Genomic DNA, 26,785 nt, shown 5'->3' with positions numbered 1-26,785 from the left:
TAGGGATTCCAGAAGGAGTAGAAAAAGATAAGGGAATGGAAAATGTATTTGAAGAAATTATCACTGGAAACTTCCCAAATCTAAAGGATACTGAGTTCAAGATACAGGAAGCACAGAGGGCCCCAAACAAATTGAACCCATATAGACCCACACCAAGACACATCATAATAAAAATGGCAAAAGTCAGTGATAAAGAGAGGATCCTAAAGGCAGCAAGAGGAAAGCAGAATGTTACCTACAAGGTAACCCCCATAAGATTGTCAGCTGATTTCTCTACAGAAACACTACAGGCCAGGAGGGAATGGCAAGAGATATTTAAAGTGCTAAAAGGAAAAAATGCAACCTAGAATACTCTATCCAGCAAGAATGTCATTTAAAATAGAAGGGGAAATAAAAATTTTTCCAACAAACAAAATAAAAATTTTTTCCAACAAACGAAAACTAAAAGAATACAGCAACACAAAACCCAGGCTAAAAGAAATACTGAAAGGGCTTCTGTAAACCAAAAAGCAAGGAAGGAAAGGGAAGAAAAAAGAAAAGAAAAAAAAAAAAAAAAAAAAAGAAGAGGAGGAGGAAGAACTAGGACTGAGGAAACTGCAATCAGAGAGAAGTCACTCAAATAAGCCAGCATACAGATTTAATCATGAACATGCTTCAAACAAAATAAAATTAAAAAGAAAAAAATAAAAGAGTCATCAAAATCATAAAATGTGGGCAAGGGATGTTAGGAAATAAATAACCCTTTTTGTTTGTATGTTTCTCTTCTTAATTTTAATATAGTAATGAAGTGTTTGAACTTACAGGACCATCAGGCTAAAACACACAATTATAGGAAGGGGTTAGCATACTTAAAAAACAGGGCAATCACAAGCCAAAACCAAATATTGCATTCGCAAATAATGAAAAAAAAAAAGAAATCCCTTGAACCCATTGCTTTTCTTCCAACTGTTTTGCATATGGAAGTTCCCGGGCCAGGGATTGAATCCAAGCTGCAGCTGTGGCAATGCCAGACCCTTAACCCACATTGCACTGGGCCAGGAATCGGACCTATGCCTCAGCAGTGACCCAAGCTGTTGCAGACAATGCCAGATTCATAATCTGCTGTGCCACAGTGGGAACCCATTATTTTTAACTCATGGCCAGTATTATTTCATCTGTGCTCTATATTTTGCGTCTCCTTGCTACTTGTTATTTAGAATAAAGTTAGACATTATATTATTTCATCTTTTAAAATGTTAGTATCTAAAAGATAAGCACTTTAAAAGATAACCATGTAATATACAGCACAGGGAAGTATATCTAATGTCTTGGGATAGAACATTGATGGAAGATAATGTGAGAAAAAGAATGTGTGCGTATGTGTGTGTGTGTGTGTGTGTATGTGTGTATATCTGGGTCACTATCCTGTACGGTAGAAATTGACACAACACTGTAAATCAACTATAATTAAAAAAAAACCCAAAGAAATACCAGGAAAGGGCTTCATAATATGGTAATATATAAATATAGTGTATGACATATTTCAATATGTAAATGTTTGGGCATGAATATGTATGAAAGACATAATGGAATAGTCAGAGGCTTGTATCTACTTGAAAAGGTTTGGATGTAAGATAAATAAGACAATATTGAACCGAAAAAAAAAACCACCACCATTACCGTTATCCCATATGAAACCTAGAAAATTTAAAAGTAATCTCCTTTTGTCATTAATCATCCAGGCATTATTTACACTAAATTTTTCAGTTTCTTTGAATCAGAGTCCAGTATATTGTTACTGATTGATGAGTCATTTATTTTTAGCTTTCCACTGTCAGTAGTGGTTTTTATCTGTAGTTTCCCACAGTCTGGATTTGGTGTATCTTCAATGTGATTTGTAAACATTCCCCTAAATTGGTAGTAAAACTATAGACTTGTATTACTTATCAGATTCATGTTCATTCTTTATTTACTTTTTGTTTTTTTTTTGGCAAGACTACTTGATACTGTGTATTTTCTTTCCTCTCTCTCTTTTTTTTTGTTTTTTTTAGGGCCATACCTTCAGCAGAAGGAGGTTCCCAGATTAAGGGTTGAATTGGGGCTATAGCTGCCAGCATATATCACAGCCACAGCAACGCCAGATCCTAACCCATTAGTGAGGCCAGGGATTGAACCCGCGTCCTCATGGATACTAGTTGGGTTCGTTACCACTGAGCCACAACAGGAACTCCAAAATGTGATTTTTTTTTTTTGTCATTTTTTAAAGTTTTATTGAAGTGGAGCTGATTTACAATGTTGTAATAATTTCTGCTATAAAACAGAATTTGTATTTTCACTTAAACACACAAGTGTTGGTAAATATGTAATGAAAGGTTTTTTTGGAGGAAAAAAAATCCTTTTTTGTAGCGTTTGCTGATTTCTAAAGTGTAAATATGCTATGGTTGATTTTAAGCTACCTAGGTGAGGCAGTGTATGCAGAGGTAGGAAGAGATGTGTCCCAGTGACTCTGCCTAAGAACTGAAGCAATTTCTATGTGCTAGTCTTAGTAAAAGACTCAGCCTTTCACTTGTATTAACACATATTTCTTGTAACAACTCTATGAGGTTACTGTGCCCACTTTATAGATGAGGTACGGTGAGAATTAAGTTACTTACTAAAGTGACAGAATAGGACTTTTGGAGCCCAGACTTTGTTCCTTCATAGTCCATGCTCTTTGAGAGATCAAAAATGGTAAATTCCTGCTGTGATTCAGTGGGTTAAGAATCTGCAGTAACTTGGGTTACTATGGATGCTTGGGTTTGATCGCTGGCCTGGGATTTCCACATGCAGGAGCGGAAAAAAAGAGAAGAAAAAAAAATGTAGAGAATAATTCAGTTAATGGTGAGTGGTAAGGAAGGAAATGGCAGAGGTTCTAAAAGGAAGTACCAGACCATAGCTATCCTCTACAGCAGTCCAGGACAAAATTCTGTACTTCAAGACACCCGCCCCCCCCATTTTTTTTTAACAACTGCACCTGTGGCATATAGAAGTTCCTGGATCAGGGGTTGTATCAGGGATATAGCTGGGACCTACGCCACAACTTGGGGCAACACTGGATCCTTAACCAACCAAGTGAGGCCAGGTATCAAACCTGTGTCCTCACAGAGACAACATAAGGTCCTTAACCCACTGAGCCATAACAGGAACTCCAAGAAATTCTTAAAAGAACACTAAGGATCTGGTCTTGTCACTGCTTTGGCTCTGGTTATGGCTGTGGCTCAGGTTTGATCCCTGGCCTGGGATTTTTTGTATGCTGCAGGTGCAATCAAAAATAAAAATAAAGAATACTAATGTAGATACAAAAAGCTTTTCTAAGGAATCATTGTGGTCTATAGAAGCCAGCCCTTTTGATAGAGTATAGAGTGATACCCAGTATCAAACTTGGCCTCTAGAGCTTCACTGTCGAATACCACAACCACAGCCACATGTGACCAGTGGCTGCCCTGCTGGATACCAAAGATATTGGATCATGCTGCCTTAGAGTGGAACCTACTCCTGGCCAGGCATACTTAGTCTATTTTTGTTATAAATCCTCCTGCCAGATTAACATTTCTTCATGTTTTGTCTCAGTGGTTTTCAACTGGGTGACTGCCTTATTTCTCATTTATATACTGTTGTACCCAGGTCCAAACTTCAGAATTAGTATTAGCTCATTTCTTATTTCCTACTCCATTCTTAGGGAAAGTATGTAATGCTTAAGAAATAAGATTATTAACAAATGTTATACCCCAAAGATTTATACCTTTCTAAAATTGGCATTAAATGCAATTTTTTTTCTTATTTCTTTTTATTTAATAATTAAGGAGGAGAAAGTTCAGGCCATGCTACTGTGTCTCAGGAGCCTAGTGGATGTTCAAATCAGAGACCTACAGAGGACCTCACCGTCAGAGTGGAAAGGTTTGCTCTTATTTTCACAGATATAGTATTTTGTTAGAAAGACGATGGTTTTCAGTCATTTCATTAATTTAGATAGGAACTAAAATTACACAAGTGAAATTTCAGAATTCTAGGTTGAAATTTTTTATTACCTGACCAACTTATTTATATCCATAAAATTGTATTCTAGAAGTAAAAATTTCTGTGTCTCTGAAGTTATAGGTCAGCTTTGGGTCTAATAATTCTAAGAATCTCATTTTCACTGGTGTTTTGGTACGTGTATTTCCATCTGTCACTTCCACTTTTATCTCTGTACTGTAGGACAAGTTCCAGATGGGCAAGAACTTCAGCTCATTTTATGACTATGTACTGAGCCTGGGGTCTGTATAAGTGGGTGTCTATTAAATTTCATAAGTTATTAGTTGGTTTATTAATCAAATTTCTGACTTTTCATAGTTTCTAGTTTAGTTTTCTTAATGCTATAACAGTTATAAAATCATAGTCTTATACTGTGATTCTTAAAAAGATATATGAGTTAATGGTAAAAGGATAAACAGGAATATTTGTAAATCTTAAAAATCACTCAGTGTTATGTAGAAGTTAAGAGAAAATGCTTCAACTTGACATTTTCCTGTTCATATAGATGCCATTATGGGGAAACAAGGTTCAGAATGACTACTGACATTGACATATCTGTGTTGGCTTGGCTCAGTAAAAATGAGAATTGTTTCAGCAAAACCTAGATTCTGATTGTTTTTCATAGGGGTTAGGGCAGGCTGGGAACTGGAGGTGCAGGGCAGGGTAGATCTCTCATAGCAGTGAGAAATGGTGTGGGGCTGGGAGAAGAGCAGTAGGGAAGTATAGTTCCAGTGGTTCATTCTCCTTTGTGTCTTTCTGTTTTGCTAAGACCAGTCCCACCACCATGCACCCTTATTTGCACAACCTGGGGTCCTGGGATGAAGTGAAAATGAAAAATGAGGGAAAGATTTTGAGACTTTGGGGGAATGAGAAAAACATGGCAGGTAGCACTTTATCATGGGGTGGGATCAGGTGCTGTTTAATTGCTGTGGGAAAGGGGAGTTTCTGGTTTTTTTTTTAATTTTTAAAAATTTCTTTCCTTTTTTTAGGGCTGCACCTGAAGTATATGGAAGTTCTCAGGCCAGGGGTCACATTGGTGCTTCATCCGCCAGCCTACACCACAGCCACTGCCATGGCAACATGGGATCTGAGCCTTGTCTACGACCTTAAGTGGGTTAAAGATCTTTCGTTGCTGTGAGCTGTGGTGGAGGTTGCAGATGTGGCTCAGATCCAGCATTGCTGTGACTGTGGCCCAGGCTGGCAGCTACAGCTCCGATTCGACCCTAACCTGGGAACTCGCATATGCTATAGGTTCGGCCCTAAAAAGACAAAGAAAAAGAAAAAATTTGGCAGGAGGGATTAGTAAATGTAGGATTCTAATTTTCCTCTCAGACCATAACATCTATTTCCAGAGACCAATATTTTGGAAACCTAATTGTTCTACACTAGATCTTAGGCCTTTTTCTCACCTAGCATAAAGGGAAAGTAATTTTGTTAGGGAAAAAGTGACTAAACCAAATTGATGTCGGCTCAAAAACTCATCCTATCTTGGACATAAGAAGAATCAAACTTCATTTCTCAGGGAAGAAAACTTGATTAAAAAAAAAAAAATAGGAGTTCCTATCGTGGCTCAGTGGTTAACTAATCTGACTAGAATCCATGAGGACTCGGGTTCGATCCCTGGCCTCGCTCAGTGAGTTAAGGATTCAGTGTTGCCGTGAACTGTGGTGTAGGTCGCAGATGCAGGTTGGATCCCCAGTTGCTGTGGCTGTGGAGTAGGCCGGCAGCTGCAGCTCCGATTTGACCCCTAGCCTGGGAATTTCCATATGCCGAAGGTGTGGCCCTAATAAGAAAAAAAAAAGAAGATTGAGCGGAGTTCTGGTTGTGGCACAGTCGTTTGATGATCTGGCATTGTCTCCTTGCCAGTGCAGGTTTGATTTCTGACCCAGCATAATGTGTTAATGATCTGGTGTTGCCACAGCTATGGCATAGATTGCAGTTGTAGCTTGGATTTGATCATGGCCTAGGAACTTCCATGTGTTGTGGTGCAGCCAAAAAAGAAAAAAGAAATTAAAAAAGCATTGGCTAAGATTCTGTTGGCCCTGAGCAGGGGCTGCAGCCTAGTCAGGGCCCAGGACCCATCCACTCAGGCCAATAAGATCACTAAATAGTAGATTCCCAAATGCAAAAGTGATGAGAAACAATTGATTTGTCATTAAGATGTAGTGAGCTTTTCAGCCAGATTAGAACAAAATTGCATCTGTTTTTTTGGGGGGAGTGTGTACCTGCAGCACATGGAGGTTCCCAGGATAGGGGTCAAATCGGAGTGCAGCTGCTGGCCTATGCCACAGCCACAGCAACAAGGGATCTGAGCTGCTTCTGTAACCTACACCACAGCTCATGGCAATGCCGGATCATCAACCCACTGAATGAGGCTAGGGATTGAACCCACATCCTTAAGCCACAACGGGAACTCCACATCTGTTTTCTCAGAAGAGAAAAGTGGCGTATAAAGTGGTATATAATTAAAGAATAAAGACATTTTCAGATGTTAGTACCATTGTCACACTTAGGAAATTGTAAATTGATACAGTAAAATTATTTAATATGTGACCATATTCAGATTTCCCCAGTTACCCTAATAATATTCTTTGTAACTTTTTCCCCCTGATTCAGGATCCTTGACCCACTGAGCGAGGCCAGAGATCAAACCCACATTCTCATAGATACTGGTTGGGTTCATTTTCACAGTGCCACAACAGGAACTCCTCATTCATTGAGTATAGTCTCTTTTATTTTTATTTTTATTTTTTATTTTTTATTTTTGTCCTTTTGCCGTTTCTTGGGCCGCTCCCTCGGCATATGGAGGTTACCAGGCTAGGAGTCGAATCGGAGCTGTAGCTGCCGGCCTACGCCACAGCCACATCAGTGTGGGATCTGAGCCGCATCTGCAACCTACACCACAACTCACAGCAACATCGGATCCTTAACCCACTGAGCAAGGCCAGGGATCGAACCCTCAACCTCATTGTTTCTAGTCAGATTCATTAACCACTGAGCCACGATGGGAACTCCAGGATATAGTCTCTTTTAATCCAAAACATTTCCTTCATTTTATTTTTTTCATTTTTTTCATAACTTGAACTTAATCTTTGTGTGTGTGTGTGTGTGTGTGTGTGTGTGTGTTTGCTATTTCTTGGGCCGCTCCCATGGCATATGGAGGTTCCCAGGCTAGGGGTCTAATCGGAGCTGTAGCTGCCATCCTGCGCCAGAGCCACAGCAACGTGGGATCCAAGCCGTGTCTGCGACCTACACAACAGCTCACGGCAACGCCGGATCCTTAACCCACTGAGCAAGGGCAGGCATCCAACCTGCAACCTCATGGTTCCTAGTTGGATTCGTTAACCACTGCACCACGACGGGAACGCCCCGACCTGAACTTAATCTTTTAAGAGTCTGGGCTAGTTGTTTCTAGAATATCCCTTGATCTGGTCCCTGTTCATCATTCCAGATTCGGGTTAAACTATGATGAGAACATTACCTAGGTAATAATTTGACCTTCCTGTTAACCACATCAAGAGATAACTAGTATCAGCTGTATGTTTAATAATAGACTATGATGGTGTCTGTTGGTTTTTTTTATTATAAAGATATGCTTTCCTAATTAATAAGTTATCTAGAGATGATTCTTTGAAACAGTTCTTAAAAACTTTCACCCAGTGGTTTTGGCATACATTAATTTTTCACATGGATCAGTTATTTCATTGGTAGTTAAAAATGGTGATTTTTTTTTCTAGTTCTATTCTTTCTACATATATTAGCTAGCATTCTTCTGTAGAGAAGTGCTTTGATCCACCTCTTCCTACTTTCCATTACCCCCTTTTTTAAAGTAAATTTCTTATTGGACACCAGCACCCATATCAAGAAATTATCAGTGCACTACATGCATGGGACCTAGTGCCCCCTTCTTAATTACTGCTTCCCTCCCAAAGATAACCACTGTCCCAGGTCTCACACCATAGTTGAGTTTTGCCTGTTTGTGAACTTCAGAATGGAATCATACCACATGTACTCTTTGTGTTTGCTCTCCTTTGCTCTGCATTGTGTTTGTGAGGCTTTTCTGTGCTGTTGCATGTGGCAGTAGTTGAACTGTCATTACTGTGTAGCTATATTGACTGTACCAGTTAATTCATTCCACTGTTGATGGATATTTGAATTATTTTCACTTTGGGTCTGTTATGAATAGTATTGCTATGAACATTCTTTGACATATCTTCATGAGCATTTTTGAATATACAGGAGTGAAAGTTTTGGGGTCATAGGTACTGGCCAGTTTTCCAAAGTGGTTATACCATTATATAACTCCCCTCCGTAGTAAGAGGTTCCATGGGTCCTTTTTTTTTTTTCTCTAATGTGTTTAATTTTTCGTTCTTTTTTTCTTTTTTTTTTTCTTTTGGTGTGTGTGTGCACAAATTTCCCCAAATTTGGATAGTGGAATCCCCTTCATGCTGGGCCTCATGTCCTTTTGATGGCCTAGAGGTTAAAGATCTGGCACTGTCACAGTTGTGGCACAGGTTCAGTCCCTGGCCTGCATACTTATGCATGCTGTGGTTGCAGCAAAAAAAAAAAGAAAGAAAATAAATTTGGAGACATTTTGCTGAATTTTTCCTGTGGTGTGGCTGCCCTCTAGTGCACCGTTTATTTTTCTCACCATGTGCACCTAAACTTTGTCATCTCTTTGGGTTCTAAACCATCATTTTTTGTGCACTCCCTTGATTTCTGGCCACAAGTTGTTCAGCTGGGTTTTAACAAATGCATATGCCTGTGTAACCCAAATCTCCCTCAGAGAAAGTGCCATTAGTTAAAAAAAATTGAGATATGAGTCACATACCATAAAATTCAAAGTGTATGTAGTTCAGTGGGTTTTGTACATTCACAAATTTGTGCAACCACTACCACCGCCTGCTTTCAGAATTACTAGTTTTTTTTTTTTTTGTCTTTTTTTAGGGCCACACATGTGGCATATAGAGGTTCCCAGGCTAGGGTCTAATTGGAGCGATAGCTGCCAGCCTACGCCAGAGCCACAGCAATGCCAGATCCGAGCCATGTCTGCGACCTACACCATAGCTCTTGGCAACGCCAGATCCTTAACTCACTGAGTGAGGCCAGGGATTGAACCCGAAACCTCATGGTTCCTAGTTGGATTCGTTTCCGCTGCACCACGACGGGAACTCTCAGGATTACTAATTTTTAGTTGATGAATTTCTCACAGTTCAGCATTTGGGTATTATTAGTTTTTATAAATTTAGTTTTCAGCTATTTGCTTTCATTTTTTCTTGCTTTTTAGGGCCACACCCGTGGCATATGGAGGTGCTCAGGCTAGGGGTTGAATTGGAGCTTCAGCTGCTGGCCTACACCATAGCCACAGCCACAACAACATGGGATCTGAGCTGCATCTGCAGCTTTCACCACACCTCACAGCAATGTGGGATCTTTAACTCACTGAGCAAAATCAGGGATCAAACCTGCATCCTTGTGAATCCTAGTTGGATTTGTTAACTGCTGACCCACGAAGGGAACTCCTCAATTTTTAACAATTTTGTGCCATGTTCATGTTTACGCCTATGTAAGAGGTAAAGCATTTGTAAATCATTGATTTATATATACATATATATATTTGAAAAAGTTTATGTGTATTTTAAAATCAACATCTGATAAATTGGGGGAGGAAAGGGAGCTAATTAATGGTAAATAGCAGGTAAGGCACTCGGAGCTGCAGTGAGGTTTCTGATGGTTCCCACTGAATCCATGAGGATTTCCCTAGGGGCCAGGGACCAGGTGGGTACATTGTTGCTTTGCCTCCAGTAGCTTTTTCTTGTTTGTTTCCGCATCTCCTCTGTTGTTTTTGGTTAAAGGAATATTTTAACTGTAATTTATATTAACAAGATGTATCTCAGTTAATGTGTTTTTTTAAACTTTTAAAATACAGACTAACGAAAAAGCTTGAAGAAAGAAGAGAAGAGAAAAGGAAAGAGGAAGAACAGGTAAAGTTCATGTGCTTGGTATTCTTTTCCTCTTCCCTTAGGTGAAGGAATGTTTGAGTCCCTGTGCACTTTGTCAAACATGGGATGGCTTCCTGGTTATGTAGTTCAGTGTTGCAGTGCAGTGAGGGGAGTTAATCTGTCTTATGTAGTAAGATCATAGTGTGCACTTTTTTGTGTTCTTTTTGTAAATTGTTAGGATAAATTGGACCATCTTTTCTCCCTCTGCAGTTAGTTTTCTACACTAAGTATAAAGAGACTTGAACTAAAATTAGTTTGATGCAGATTAAAGTTTTAGTTCCTTTTTATGAAAAAGAAATTTGTAGTTTTTTTGCTGAATTTTTCCTCTGATGTGGCTGCCTTCTAGTGTACCTTTCATTTTTTCTTTTTTCTTTCTTTTTTTTTTTTTTTTGCTATTTCTTGGGCCACTCCCACGGCATATGGAGGTTCCCAGGCTAGGGGTCGAATTGGAGCTGTAGCCACCGGCCTACGCCAGAGCCACAGCAACCCGTGATCCGAACCGCATCTGCAACCTACACCACAGCTCACGGCAACGCCGGATCATTAACCCACTGAGCAAGGGCAGGGACCGAACCCGCAACCTCATGGTTCCTAGTCGGATTCGCCAACTACTGCGCCACGGCGGGAACTCCCATTTTTTCTTACTCTGTGTACCTAAACTGCATCGTCTTTTAGGGGTTCTAATATAGGCAGGTTAACCTGTCTTCAAGCCAAGTAAATGATTACCCTGTCTTTGGAGGGCATTGTATTCACTTCAGAAACTAAAGACCTGTAATTCTGGGTTGTTTTTTTTGTTTTGTTTTGTTTTCCAAAATTACATTGACAGCATAATCATAACAGAACCACTGGTAAAGACATAAATTGATGAACATTTGACCATTAACCCATGCTGTTAAGATATTCTTCTAGATACCTACATTTTGTGAAGTCCTATTCCTTTAGCTGTAGCTACAACCAGCTTTCCCTGCATACAAAGTCGTATTAAGGGCAGATTATTACATTTTGTTTTTGGCTCATAAAACTTACTTTCTCTTAATTCAGAGAGAAATTAAGAAGGAAATTGAGAGGAGGAAAACTGGTAAAGAAATGTTGGATTATAAAAGAAAGCAAGAAGAAGAATTAACAAAAAGAATGTTAGAGGAAAGAAACAGAGAAAAGGCAGAAGATAGGGCAGCTCGAGAGCGTATAAAACAGCAGATTGCACTGGTGAGTATTTATTTATTTATTTATTTATTTATTGGCCACACCTGTAGCATATGGCAGTTCCTGGGCCAGGGATCAAATTGGAGCTGCAGCTGTGGCCTACACCACAGCCATATCAACTCTGGGTCCTTAACCCACTGAACAAGGCCAGGGATTGAACCTGCATCCTCAAGGAGATGATGATGTTGGGTCCTTTACCCACTGAGCCGCAATGAGAATGCCATTAAGTTTATTTTTAGTGCTTGACTCTAGAACATTTGTGAAATTGTTTTTCCATGCACAGTGGTTTTGGTGTACTACCAGACAGTGCATATGAAAATAGTAGATTTTAATGACTCAGAGAGTACCAGTTCTCAGTATTGATTTTAAACTACAGATAAGATTAAAATTGAGATGATTTTTTGAAGTAATTTTTCTCCATGTTATGAATTTTATCAAGAGTCAAAAGGTGGTTTTCAGAGATTCTCTAGAAAAGAAGCTAAGAATTTGCCACCTAGCAGTCTCCTCTAGTTGTAAGTGTACTCTTTTAGGACATTCAAAGGATTTAGACATGACAGGTAGAAGTTTAGGATAGTTTTGCAACAATTGCTTTTAGAATTTAGCAGTTATAATACACATGAAAATCACCCTACCTTAATATTGTTTGTTCTTTTTTTTTATTCTTTTTGCCACCCCATGGCATATGGAGTTCCCAGGCTGGGGATCAGATCCAAGCTGCAGTTTTGACCTACACTGCATCTATGGCGACACCAGATCCTTAACCCACTGTGCTGGCTGGGGATCAAACCTGCATTGCAGCACTGCACAGACTCTGCCAATCCTTTTGGGCCATAGCAGGAACTCCTTGTTCATTTTTTCATTCAGTAAATATTTACGGATTATCTGCTATGTGCCATACTTTGTTCCAGGCTTTAGAGACACAGTAGTGACCAAATCTTATTTGTTTAATCATAATTCTGGTTCCTGACAGTTGATAAAATTAGATAATACCAGATCCAGAGTGATGAAGTTCATGCATGGCCTTAAGGAATTTCATGCATATTTGTGTTCCTTGTAATTGGGAATGTGTACCTGGATCTTTCTGGCAGTGAAAGGTAATTAATGTCTAACAAATGTTTTACAGGACCGTGCAGAAAGAGCTGCTCGTTTTGCAAAGACGAAGGAAGAAGTAGAAGCTGCTAAAGCTGCTGCCCTGCTGGCCAAACAGGCAGAAGTGGAAGCTAAGAGAGATTCTTCCACAAGAGAAAGGAGGTACTTTATTTCCTGCTAAAATGTGGTAGTTGAGAATAGCAGTTGTGGGCCGCTTTTTAACACCAATAGGTTCTGTGGCTTAATAAGCAGTTATAGCAGAACATACTGATCAGCTTGGCAGCTGCCAGTGGTATTTGTCATTGAATGTGAACGTACAACAGAACAGTCCTAAATAAATGATGTTTAAAAGAAGGCTGAAGAAATCTCTTTTCAAAAGACAAAATGCATACATCAAAATGATTATAGTCATCATTTCCTATGTACTAGGATTCTTTAGTTGTCAGAATCTCAAGTCAGACAGGATTAAGCAAAAGAGGGAATCCATTGACTCTGCAGTAGGGAGTTACAGGGTTAGATTTGGTCAGGCCTCACTATATCCAGGAATCTAAAGGGTACGCTTAGGACTTTTTCGCTCTCTCTCTTTAATTTCTTGGTTTCTGTTTAGCTTCATTCTAGGATCCCTGGGCCTCCTGGCACCTTTCAGGAGCTTGAGTTCCTGATCCTAGAGGAGAGACCAGTCCTTTTTCTTAAAGCTCATATCATTCACTGAGCAGACTTCTGTTAGCCCTGCTTGGGTCATGGGGCCATCTCATTGCTAATCACTGTGTCCACATATATGGACTGGCTGGTTGGGGTAGTAAATATGCCCACCCCTGTGGTGGAGAAGACAGGAAATATTACTGATAATCATACCAGAATAAATGACATGTTGGAGGGATAAAGCAGTTCCCAAGACAAAGATTTAGGTTTCCAGTATATACTGTTAGCTGTATCATGGTTATTATTTGTTTTCTGTACTTTTCTGTATTTTCCATATTGGAAAATTAATAGTGGAGCTCCCTAGTGGCAACAGGTTATGGATCTGGCATTGGCACTGTAGCAGCTGGGGTCAGGGTCCACCCCTGACCTGGGAAATTACGCATGCTATGGGTGAGGCCAAAACAACACAAAACAAAAAGCAAAAAAAAAAAATAATAATAATAATAAGCATTACTTTTGTAATCAGAAAAATAGCTTTTTATTTATTTAGGCCATGCCCATGGCATGTGAACGTTCCTGGGCCAAGGATCAAACCTGCACCACAGCCGCAACCCAGAGCCACTGCAGTGACAATGCTGGGTCTTTAACCCACTGCACCACAGGGAGAACTCCTATTTATTTATTTTTTAAACCTTTTTTTTTTTTTTGGCTGCACCCATGGCATTCAGAAGTTCCTGGGCCAGGGATCAGACCTCAGCCACAGTAATGACAATGCTGAATCCCCAACCACTAGACCACCAGGGAATCCCCAGATTACTTTTAAAAACTATTTTCTGGGAGTTCTTGTAGTGGCTCAGCAGTAACAAACCTGATTAGTATCCATGAGGAGGTGGGTTTGATCCCTGGCCTCATTCAGTGGGTTAAGGATCCACCGGTGTTGCCTCAAGCTGTGGTGTGGGTCACAGACATGGCTCAATTCTGGCATTGCTGTGGCTGTGGCATAGGCGAGCAGCTGCAGCTCCAATTTGACCCCTAGCCCGGGAGTTTCCATATGCCGTGGGTATGGCCCTAAAAAAATAATAATAAAAAAAAAGGAAAGTGAAAAGACAACCCACAGAAATGGAGAAAATATTTGCAAGCCATATATCTGATAAGGGACTTGTATCTGGAATATAAAAAAAAAGTCTTACAACTCAGCAATAAAAAGCAAATAACCCAACTTGAATATGGGGAAAATAATTATTTTTTCCAATGGAGTGTCTCTCATATTTACTACTGAGCCAAAGCACTAGTGCAGAAACACACAATGAGAAAAATTATTTTCCCAGTAAATCATATCCACCTGTTCCGATAGTAGTGATCTTTTCAGAGTGATGAGGTAAGATGCAAGTGACCTTGACACAGCACAAATGTGTGTGCCACTTCATGTGCAGGGCTCTTTTATTACCAGTTTTCATTTGAATCCATTGGAGAATGGGATGATTCTGCTTTTGCTTCTTGGCCAGGAATCGTTTGATCCTGATACACAAAATATACTATATCCCATACAATGTAATACTACTCAGCAGTAAAAAGGAATGAAGTTTGATACATGCTGCAACATGGAAAAACCTGGAAAACTATGCTACGTGACAGAAGTCAGTTACCAAAATGTCACATGTATGATTTCATTATATGAAGTGCCTGAAACATTCAGATCCACAGAGATAAACATTAGATGAGTAGTTGCCTGGGGCAGGGAGAGGGAGGAATGGGGAGTAACTGCTAATGGGTTCGTGGTGTCTTTTTGGGGTTCTATAAATAAATAGTGGTGATGGTTGCATAGCTCTGTATTAAAAACCACCAAATTGTACATTTTAAGAGTGAATTTTGGAGTTCCCTGGCAGCCTAGCAGTTAAGAATCCAGTGTAGTCACCACTGTGGATTGGGTCCCAGCACAGGTTTGATCCCTGGCCTGATAACTTCCACATGCTGTAGGCGTGGCCAAAAAAAGAGAGTAAAAGAGTAAATTTATGTGAATTATATCTCAAGCTGTTCTTACAAATAATAAATGAGAACATTTGGGGAAAAAACTTTTTTTTTTCTAACTAGAGAAATATTGACATACATTACTTACAAGTTTAAGGAATACAGCATGCTGGTTTGATTTACATATATTTTGAAATGATTACCACAATGGGATCAAGTAACATCTATCTTCTCACATAGAGTTGGCGCTTGAACAATGCAGGCATGCACCACCCATGCTGTCAAAAATCTGTTTAACTTTACAGTGTGGCTTCTGTATCTGTGGTTCCACATCCATGGATTCAGTCAGCTGTGGATAGTGCAGTACTGTATGTGCAAAAAATCTACTTAAGTGTGGACCCCTGGATTCAAACTCCTCTTGTTCAGGGAAGGGCCAACTGGAGAATAGAATAAAAAGAAAAAACATCTTTCCTTGTGATGAGAACTCTTAGGGTTTACTCTCGGCAGATTTCCTATGTACCATACAACAGTGTTAATTATATTTATCACATGGTGTATTACCTCCCCAGTACTTAGTTATCTTATAACTGGACATTTATACCTTTTGACTACTTTCCTCCAATTCCTTCTCCCCCACCAAAGAAACCTATTTTCATTACACATTTCCACTTCCATTTTCTCTAAGTTTTAAAGATATTTGAGAATATGTAGATGTAAAGATGGATGCTAACTTTAATTTTCATTTTTTCACAGCTCTGTTGCAAGAATTCAATTCCGTCTTCCTGATGGTTCTTCCTTTACAAATCAGTTTCCTTCTGATGCTCCTCTAGAAGAGGCAAGGCAGTTTGCTGCACAGGTAAATTTATGTCTTGCATGAGTGTAGTAAAGGTCGATGAATGGGTGATTAGAATGTAGGAGGGGGAACCTTCCAAACAGAATTTGAAGAGTGTGAATAAGTCATGACTATTCCTAGGGGACAGGCACAAGATGCCTCTGGGGTGTTGTGGAGCCTCTGTCATGTATGAGTGCCATATGGAAACAGCCAAAAGTGGAATTTGCTGATACTGTATAATAGGTTCTGGACATTTCTCACTACTTAGTACATTCAGCTGGAGGAATGAAAAGCAAGTGATTTTCCGAAAGTCTAATCTGAGGGAGATGTCTTCAGCAAAAGATGCAGTTTTTCTTGGTCCTCACTCTTCATGTTTTCTGCAAGTTGCTTATAATTCTTTGAGGCTGGCCATTTTCCCATCATCTGCCAGTTGGTCAAGCCTAAATAAAGATCAGTAATCTTTATTTGGCAACAAATATGTTCTTAAGGAATTTCCTTCCAGAATGTGGCCTTATTCAACATCTGAATGGGTGTGAAATTTGACATCTTAGAAAATAAGAGTAATTTCCAGTTAGTTTGTTTTCCTCTGATTACTTACTCAAAATGAATTTGAGACATCAAATGTCCTTTAGGATCTAGGCTTATTATGTGTGTCAGTATTTGTCTTGTAATACTGGTTAAAATTTGAGTTCAGATTTTTCTGCTGGACCTCTTCTCTGCATTTAGTCTGCTATGTCCAAAGCATTCAAAGGGTCCCGAGAAAAGGATACCTAAAAAGCATTATGCGTTCCTCTAGTGGTGAGCTTGGATGGACAGTATAAAAATTTATTTTAAGTACCCCTTTCCCCAAGCTTTATAGTAGAACCAACTCCAGGTAGCCCGTTTTCATTCTTCTTTTGCCTTGGGGGGTCTCACTTGGGGATTCCCCAAATTGGGTGCCCAAGTCTGAGTCTTACTGCTTCTGTCGCAGGTAAGTGAAGATGGAGTCACGTGGGGAAAAAAGAGTTTTGATTGCATCAGTCCTATTAGAACTTCACCTCAGGAGTTCCTGTTGTGGCTCAGTGGTTAATGAACCCGACTAGTATACATGAGGACACGGGTTTGATCTCTGGCCTCTCTCAGTGGGTTACAGGATCTGGCGTTGCCGTGAGCTGTGGTGTAGGTCACAGATGCGGCTCAGATTCCGCTTTGGTGTGGCTATAGCATAGGTTAGCAGCTACAGCTCTGGTTCAACCCCTAGCCTAGGAACCTACATATGCCTTGGGTGTGGCTCTAAAAAGACAAAAGACCAAAAAAAAAAAAAAAGGGGAACTTTACCTTGGTATGATGACCTAATTTTGCAGCCTGATATTAGAGTGAGAACAGTGACAGGTGGGTGTGGGTGTTTGTAAACATGGAAATTAAATTCTTTCTTTGGAATCTTCTAGGGAAAGGTAAACTTGTCTAAGATTGTACAAGTATAGGTGACTTAACACTGTGAAAGTGGTTGTGATACTCCCCACTGTAAATTCCTGAATCTGGGATTATATGTATATAAAGGGTTGATTATGGACAATTTACTCTTTAAGATAAAGAGGAGACAAAACCCCTAATATTGTATATAAGAGGGAAATTGTGGTCTGTTCCAGATTTTTAATAAAAAATACCTACAATCCAGATGTGTACTTGTAAGATATTAATGCTAGTTTGCCGAAATATAGTAAAACACTTAATTGCAAACTGAAGGCATACTTGATATAAATTGTTCATTTTTTTTCCTGTTTCCTGGTTTGAATAATAAGTTTTTAGATACTGTTTGGACTTCATAGCTTTTAGCTACTTTTTGAAGCACAGAGTTCTTAATAAACTTTTCTGAGTTTACAACATTTAAGTGAACTTTTGAAATTAAAGCAGTCATAGTGCATGCATATGAATTTGTATCTTACTTTAAAAAGGCTCCATTGTAAGGTTTTCAAACTGTTTTGTTACAGACTGTTGGCAACACTTATGGTAATTTTTCACTAGCAACCATGTTTCCCAGGAGGGAATTTACCAAAGAAGATTATAAAAAGAAATTATTGGATTTGGAACTTGCCCCAAGTGCTTCAGTGGTACTATTGCCAGTATGTATATACATATATATATATATTATTATTATTTTGTCTATTCTTACAGTCCTGTTTGTTCTGCTTGTCATCTTTTCTTATAAGAGTGAAAGTAAGGTGAAAAGTGTACTGTGGGTAATTACAATCCAAATTATCCAAAAGTGTTGGGCCAGTTTATTGTTCCATTATTCTGGGCTTTATATTTGTTTTGCTGGTGAGGCACTGAATAAATTTTCAAGTTTTGTCCTCACCTGTTTTCATGTACCAAAGGAGAAGGTAGGAAGGAGAAGATAAGAAATGTATGAAGATAGAAGAAGGTAAGGAGAAGAAATGTAGAATATCTGTCTAACCTGCCAACTTCATATCTTTTATTTATATATGACTACTCTTTACCAAGTTTTGAAAAAACACTTTAATATAAAAAACATTAATTTTTAAAATTGACTTACAGTGTTAGTTTCAGATATATATAGCACAGTGATTCAGTTTATAGATAGATAATGATGTTGGTTATCTATTTGATATATAGTGTATGTGTTCATCCCAAACTCCTAATTTATCCCTCCCCCTTTCCCCCCTTTGGTAACCATAAGTTTGTTTTCTATGTCTGTGAGATACTTTCTGTTTTGTAAATAAGGTTACTTATATCTTTTTTTTAAGTTTTATCGAAGTGTAGTTGATTTACCACTTGTACGATTTCTTAGATTTAATTATGAGTGATATATGATGTTTGTCTTTCTCTGTCTGACTTCACTTAGTATGGTAATCTCTGGGTCAATTTATGTTGCTGCTAATGGCATTGTTTCATTCTTTTTTTGGATGGGTAATATTCCACTGTGTGTATATGTGTGTGTGCACATATACATACTGCATCTTTTTTATCCATTCATCTGTCAATGGGCTCTTAGGTTTGCTTCCGTGTGTTGGCTATTGTAAATGATGCTTCTGTGAACACAGAGAGGTGCATTATTATTATTTTAAATTTTATTGACATATAGTTGATTTATAATGTGTTAATTGCTGCTATACAGCAAAGTGATTCAGTTTTACATATACACATATCCATTTCCATATAGGATATCACAGAATATTGAGTAGATTTCCCTGTATTATACAGCATGTCCCTGTTGACCATCCATTTCAATATACCATAGTGTGCATATGCCATCCCAAACTCCCAATCCTTCCCTCTCCCTGACCCTTCCCTTTGGTAACCATAGATTTGCTTTTGGTTTGAGTCAGCATTTATTATCTGTAGACTTTTTGATGATGGCTGTTCTGACCAGTATGAAGTGATACCTCATTGTAGTTTTGGTTTGCTTTTCTCTAATAATTAGTGACATTGAACATCTTTTCATGTGTCTGTTGACTGTCTGTATGTCTTTGGGGAAATGTCTATTTAGGTCTTCTGCCCACTTTTTGATGGGGTTGTTTGTTTTACGATACTGAGCTGTATGAACTATTTATATATTTTGGAAATTAATCTCTAGGTGGTTGCATCCTTTGCAGATACCTTCTCCCATTCTTTTTTTCTGTTGCACCATGATGGGAACTCCACCTTCTCCCATTCTGTAGGTTGTCTTCATTTTGTTTATGGCTTCCTTTGCTGTGTAAAAGCTTTTACGTTTAATTAGGTCCCATTTGTTTATTTATTTCTTTATTTCCATTGTTCTGGGAGATGGATCCAAAAAGATATTGCTGAGATAGGTGTCAAAGAGTGTTATGCCTATGTTTTCCTCTAAGAGTTTTATAGTGTCCAGTCTTATATTTAGGTCTTTAATCCACTTTGAGTTTATTTTTGTATGTGGTGTTAGAGAATTTTTAAATTTCTTTTATATGTTGCTGTCCAGTTTTTCCAGCACCACTATTGGAGAGACTTTTTTCTGCATTGTATGTTCTCACCTCCTTTGTCATAGATTAATTGACCATAGGTGTATGGGTTTATTTCTGGGCTTTCTGTCCTGTTCCATTGATCTATAGTTGTTTTTGTGCCAGTTGCATACTGTTTTGATGACTGTAGCTTTATAGTATAGCCTGAAGTCAGGGAGCCTGATTTCCTCCACCTTCATTTTTCTTCCTCAAGATTGCTTGGAGTTCCTGTTGTGGCTCAGCAGAAGCAGATCTGACTAGTATCCATGAGGATGCAGGTTCAATCCCTGGCCTCGCTTAGTAGGTTAAGGATCTGGTGTTGCCATGAGCTGTGGTGTAGCTCGCAGATGCAGCTCAGATCTGGCATTGCTATGGCTGTGGCATAGGCCGGTGGTCACAGCTCCAATTTGACCCCTATCCTGGAAACCTCCATATGCTGTGAGTGCAGCCCTAAAAAGATAAAAAAAGATTGCTTTGGCTACTTGGGGTCTTTTGAGTTTGCAGGCAAACTTTAAAATTGTTCTAGTTCTGTGAAAAATGACATTTGTAACTTGATAGAGATTTCACTGAATCTGTACGTTGCCTTGGGTATAGAGCCATTTTAGCAATATTGATTCTTCAAGTCCATGAACATAGTATCTTTCCATCTGTATCATCATCTGTTTCTTTCACCCATGTCTTACAGTCTTTGGAGTATAGGTCTTTTGCCTCCCTAGGTGGGTTTATTCCTAAGTATTTTATTCTTTTTGATGCTGTGTTAAATGAGATTGTTTCCTTAAATTTTCTTTCTGATCTTTCATTATTAGTATATGGGAATGCAAATGATCTCTGTGTATTAATTTTGTATTCTGCACTTTTATGAAATTCATTAATGAGCTCTAGTATTTTTCTGGTATCATCTTTAGGATTTTCTGTGTATATTATCATGTCACCTTGGCTAGGACTTCCAAAACTATGTTGAATAAAAGTGGTGATGTTGATTATCCTTGTCTTGTTACTGATCTTAGAGGAAATGCTTTCAGCTTTTCACCATTAAGTATGATGTTAGCTGTGGGCTTGTCACATATGGCCTTTATTATATAGAGGTAGGTTTCCTCTATGCCCATTTTCTGGAGAGTTTTGTTTTGTTTTGGCCGCACGCATGGCATATGGCAGTTCCCTGGCCAGGGATTAAATCTGAGCCATGCTGTGACCTGTGCCACATCTGTGGCAGTGCCCAATCTTTAATCCAGTGCCTGGGCTATGGATCAAACCCGTGCCTCTGTAGTAACCTAAACCACTGCAGTCGGATCCTTAACTCACTGCACCACAGCAGGAACTCCTGGAAAGTTTTTTTTTTTAAATAAAAAATGGATGATGAATTTTGTCAAAAGCTTTTTCTGCATCTGTTGAGATGATATTTTTTATTCTTCAGTTTGTTTGGCAAATGTTTAAAAATCCTGCATCCCTGCAGTAACTCTCACTTGGTTATGGTATATAATCTTTTAAATGTATTGTTGATTTTGGTTTGGTAGTATTTTCTTGAGGATTTTTGCATCAGTGGTTGTCAGTGATATTGTCCTGTAATTTTCTTTTTTGTGTGGTGTCTTTGGTATTGGTATCAGGGTGATGGTGCCCTCATAGAATGAGTTTGGGAGTGTTCCTTCCTCTGCAATTTTTTGGAATAGTTTCAGAAAGAGAGGTGTTCATTAACTTTTAAACATATTAATTCTATTTGATCTTAACATTTTAATCTCTGATGAAGAAAGAGGCTCAGAAAACTTAAACATCTTTGCCAAGGCACCACCTTAAGTGCCAGAGCTGGCATGAGAGCCTGGATCTTCGGTTATCTTGTTTAGTATAACAGTAGTGCCCCTAATCCATAGCTCTTCTTTCCATGCATTCAGCTGCCAGTGGTCAGCTGCAGTCCAAAAAGATTAAATAGAAAATTCCAGAAATAATTCATAAATTTTAAATTGCGGGCCGTTGTAACATGATGAAATTATGTGTCTTCCTACCCAGGACATGAAGTGTCCCTTTGTCTGGCATGTCCACGTTGTTTATATGCTGCCATTTGGTTGCTTAGCAGCTATCTTGGTTATTGACAGACTGTTGAAATATTACAATGCTTGTGTTCAAGTAATCCTTGTTTTAATTAATAATGGCCCCAAAGTGTAAGAGCTTTCAATTTAGATAGTTTCTTACTGTGCCTAACCTAATTTACAAATAAATTGAACTTTATCACAGGTATAGAAAGAACATGGTGTACATCAGTTTCAGGCATCCATTGGGGGGGGGTCTAGGAATATATCCCTTGGGGAAAAGGGGGGACTACCGTAGTTTGCCCTGCTCTGAACTAGAGCCCTATACTTAAAACAGTCCTGCAATAATCAGGATTGATTGTATTCACTGAGGTTTGAAACCTTTCTCTTGTTTTAAGTCATAAAGACTTTTTAAGTCAAAGTTGTTAATTTGATGGCAAAAGTTTAGTTCTCTTCCAAATAATTGATTCATTTCATTGGGAACTACTTTCTAATGTCTATGTTGTGATTACTCCTTTAAAGAAAGCTCCAGGAATTTCTGGAAGTTTATATGATTGAAAAATAGCAAAAGATGGCAATTTTAGCTTCTTGCAGTAAACTGAAAATTCACAGGGCTTTTTCAGATAAAAAATATATCTGTAAACTTGAGTATGATGCATCTGGGCTGATGTAGTCTTCATCTAGTTTTCTTTCTTGATTTTTAGGCAGGAAGACCAACTACATCCATGGTACATTCTTCCAGTGGAGACTTTTGGACCTTGTTGGGGACAGTACTTTACCCATTCCTGGCCATCTGGAGATTGATTAGCAACTTCCTATTTAGTAATCCTCCTGCACAGACCTCAGTGAGAACAGCATCAGTGGAATCCTCAAACCTTGCATCTGCTAGCAACTCGGAGAAAAGGTATTTGCTTGTGTTTTCCCCATTTGCAAAATTTGCTAGTAATGTTCAATGCCTTATTCAAAATGAAAAATTTTTGCTGTGGCTGTGGTGTAGGCCAGCAGCTACAGCTCCCATTAGACCCTCTAGCCAGGGAACCTCCATATGCAGCGGGTGTGGCCCTGGAAAAGACAAAAAAAAAAAAGAAAAATTTTGTTATGGGTAATTTGTCTTTTTTCTGTGTAAGGGGGAAAAACCCAATATGTTCTGAAGTTTTATTACATTACCTCCGAGGAAGCTCACTACCTGAGTTTTCTCAGTCATCTTTCTAAAACCTATTCCAGGAGTTCCCATTGTTGTGCAGCAGAAATGAATCTGACTAGTATCCATTAGGATATGGGTTGGATCCCTGGCCTGGCTCAGTAGGTCAGCCACATGGCATTGCTCTGGCTGTGGTGTAGATCACAGATGTGGCTCAAACCCCACAGTGCTGTGGCTGTGGTGTAGGCCGGCAGCTATAGCTCCAATTTGACCCCTAGCCTGGGAACTTCCATATGCTGCAGGTGCGGCCCTAATTAAAAAAAAAAAAAAAAAAAAAGTCAAAATAAATAAAATCTAGTCCATGGAAAGCAATTTCTACTTAATTTTATTATTTCATGTATTGAATTCTTTTCATCCCATAACAAAAAGTAGTTTTTTTTCAGGTCTAAATAGTAACATCTTTCTTACTAGCCATGTTTTGTCTGACAAGGTATTTCATTCCAGTAGTTACTCATAGTCATCTTGCATAATTACAGTTGCAAGATCATTGTGCTCTAGATAATTTAACCTCCTTCTCTGGGTCAGTCAGAGAAGGACCAGACTGAGGAAGCAGGATATTCACTTGAGAATGGTGCCTCCTTCAGAGAGTTCTTTTGGACTAGTGCCCTAACCAAGAGACCTTACCTTTATTGCAGAGGGCCAATGTTAGAGTGGTAGTACTAAAACACAACACTAATGACCTTAGTTCCTAGCTCTGTTAAAATTGTACATATTTGAAAGGAATTAAGAGGGGAATATGTTTTGTTAGAAATTGGGATGATACCCCCTTCCAATAATCAATAGCACAATTTATTACAATATATACCTAGTACTGTTAAGTAGTTTATTAGGCCATTAATAGGCATTAGAGCAAATCCCCACCCTAATTCTATGTGATGAACAATGAAAATCCTTGCCCCTGTCTGCTGTAAAGAGATTCCCTAATCTTGCGTCCTGTTCTCTCTCCAGTTGAAGATTTGTGTAAATATTGTGATTGGGCTGATGTAGCCTTTATCTTGAATTTTTTTCGTAACTAATATGCAAGAAGACCAATAATATCTTTTTAGTATATCACTCAAGTGGGGACACAGAAAAATTCTCTAGTCTTAGAGCAGTATTCAGACGGGTCTTGTTAGGTCTGAATTTCAGAGATCATACTGAGTAATGCGTGGAAGCATTTCATCCTGAATTTTTGGCATATAGAAGAACTTGCTGTCTTTTTTTTTTTTTTTTTTTTTTTTGCCTTTTTGCTATTTCTTCGGCTGCTCCCGCAGCATATGGAGGTTCCCAGGCTAGGGGTCAAATCAGAGCTGTAGCCCCCGGCCTATGCCAGAGCCAGAGCAACGCGGGATCCGAGCCGCATCTGCAACCTACACCACAGCTCACGGCAATGCCGGATCGTTAACCCACTGAGCAAGGGCAGGGACCGAACCCGCAACCTCATGGTTCCTAGTCGGATTCGTTAACCACTGCGCCACGACGGGAACTCCAGAACTTGCTGTCTTAAAAAATGTATTTCAAATAAGGCGAGCAGGAGCTCCCACTGTGGCTCAGTGGGTTTTAAGAACCAGACACAGTGAGGATGTGGGTTTGATCCCTCCCCTTGCTCAGTGGGTTAAGGATACAGTGTTGCCACAGGCTGCAGCATAGGTTGCAGGTGCAGCTTGGATGTAGCATTGCTGTGGCTGCAGCTCCTACTTGACTCCTAGCCCAGGAACATCCATCTGCTTCAGGTGTGGCCATAAAAAGCCAAAAAAAAAAAAAAAATTAAAAATAAGGGAAGCAGTCTTGGGTTGAGGCAAAGGATGGGATGAATATATACATGAATATACATCTAAGAGGGTGATTGAAGCTCTGAGTTCCACTATTTTTTTTTTTCCTCCCTCCACCTATAGTGTTAGAGAATGTATTAGCAAAAAATTCACCTGTTTCCTTCCCATTTTCAGATGAAGAAGGCCTGTTTGTTCTCGGTTGTCCATGTAAAAATACATCATTCTTAAAGATTAGGAAAGGATTGAAAATTGCTGACCATTTCTATAGATCGGTCTATGAATGGAGTTTGGATAGCCTCTAGGGTGCCGTGTAAGTTATAAATAAATGTTTCAGTAGATGTGTCAGGTTGCATAAATAATAAAGGAAAGGTTGAGTTGGCAAAGAGTCCCACTCTTCCAAAGCTCGGTAAGTCATCAGAAAAGACATGCACATAGAGAACAGGACCTGCCTGGTTTGACTTAGAGATCAGATGACGTTAAACCACCAAAACCACGTAAAGTCTAGTACCGTGGTAGTAAATACAATGATCATCTCCCATGGGCTTCATAAACTATAGTTGCCTGCACTAACCCGAGTTTAAAGGAGACGGCTTTGTGTTACTCCTGTGTTCATTTTATAGCGTCTTCTCTTTTCTCCCTCTTTTGTTCTACCAGGGAACCAGTCAGAAAAAGAGTGCTGGAGAAACGGGGGGAAGACTTTAAAAAGGAGGGCAAGATATATAGACTGAGGACTCAAGACGATGGTGAAGACGAAAACAACACTTGGAATGGGAATTCTACGCAACAGATGTAGTGTGACAAGTACAATATGCGCAATAATGATTGTTTCTCTTATGATTTCATTCAGCTAAAATTCTACTGGAGAAGTGGGACTGCTTTATGTTTTCCAACTCACTACCAAGTGTCTCTTTATTCCTGCTTAGTGGGTTCAAGTTGTTTAACTCAGACAAGTCAAGAGAGAAAATAACTGGCTGCTAGGTCCTTGTATATGGTAACCAACTGCTAGAAGCCTAAAAACAACAACAACAACAACAAAATCAAAAGGTCTGCGACAACCTCCCTTTATCAGCTCTCTTATTCAGTATTTCATGTACCCGTTAGCCCTGTGCTCTTAAGACGACAGGTTTTGTTTAGGGCTGTTTTGCTTCAGAACTCCTAAACCCAGAGTAACTGGTATGTCACGGAGTAATCTGACTCTGAGTCAGAGCATTTTAACTAGCCTATCAGATGATAATCTAGGCTTAACTTTTCTCCTTTTGCTCATCAGCTGCAAGCAAAATCTTGTAGTTTTTAATCTTACTTAAATACTGAATAAAAAAATCTTTTCCAAAAACCAGAGCTATCTTATTTTTGCTTTAAGGTTTGCTATCCTAGCAACTTTCTGATGCACAGGTGTCTGTTGAGGTCATGGGTCCCTGATTTCCCCCACCCCTTCAATACTGCCCTGGAGCTGTCCCAAGAGAGGAGGCGACCGCCTTACCTTAACTGTCACTGAGGGAAGACATCTCCTGACACACACTGACAAGCTAGTTACTCTCTCTCTCTTAAGTCAGGGAGGCATCACTTTGTTTACACAATGCTAAGGTCTTTGTTCTCATTAGATGCAAAACAACCGCTGGTCTATGACTAGTTCTCTCTCACTTTATACTATAGTTTTGTTCTTGATAATGATAATCACACCTCAAAGAACTACAGTACCTGCAGTGTACGATAAGAAACAGCGAATTAAGACCTGCCTTTTGCTGATTTGATTATTCTTAAGAATTTTAAAGAGATCCTCAGTCTGACTTAATGCTTCTTAATTTTGTTATTTATTTTTTGCTTTTTAGGGCTGCCCCCGTGGCATATGGAGGTTCCCAGGCTAGTGGTCACATCAGAGCTGTAGCTGCTGGCTTACACCACATCCACAGCAACGTCAGATCTACACCACAGCTCCCCCAGCAATGCCGGATCCTTAACCCACTGAGGGAGGCTGGGGATCGAATGTGCTTCCTCATGGATGCCAGTCAGATTCGTTTCTGCTGAGCCACGACGGAAACTCCCAAATGCTACATTATATGTTATGGTATGTTCAGATTCAAAAATACTACT

The 26,785-nt window shown here is 39.2% G+C and overlaps 1 protein-coding gene across 2 annotated transcripts in view; it reads left to right on the top strand.

The window, feature by feature from the left end:
• Positions 1 to 26,027, top strand: part of UBXN4 (UBX domain protein 4) — a 44,397-nt gene extending 18,370 nt beyond the window's left edge. For both annotated transcript variants that reach the window (XM_005654160.3, XM_021074795.1), the window contains exons 6-13: positions 3,822 to 3,915; positions 9,962 to 10,016; positions 11,076 to 11,240; positions 12,361 to 12,488; positions 15,690 to 15,792; positions 17,739 to 17,870; positions 22,447 to 22,646; positions 25,349 to 26,027. In XM_005654160.3, the coding sequence (XP_005654217.2) occupies positions 3,822 to 3,915; positions 9,962 to 10,016; positions 11,076 to 11,240; positions 12,361 to 12,488; positions 15,690 to 15,792; positions 17,739 to 17,870; positions 22,447 to 22,646; positions 25,349 to 25,487 (1,016 nt within the window). In that variant the 3' untranslated portion in view covers positions 25,488 to 26,027. The remainder of the gene's footprint in view (positions 1 to 3,821; positions 3,916 to 9,961; positions 10,017 to 11,075; positions 11,241 to 12,360; positions 12,489 to 15,689; positions 15,793 to 17,738; positions 17,871 to 22,446; positions 22,647 to 25,348) is intronic.

Source organism: Sus scrofa, chromosome 15 (assembly GCF_000003025.6).
Source record: "Sus scrofa isolate TJ Tabasco breed Duroc chromosome 15, Sscrofa11.1, whole genome shotgun sequence".
Lineage (NCBI taxonomy): Eukaryota > Metazoa > Chordata > Mammalia > Artiodactyla > Suidae > Sus > Sus scrofa.
The sequence above is the reverse complement of the archived record's forward strand: the minus strand, read 5'-3'. Positions and strand labels throughout refer to the sequence as shown.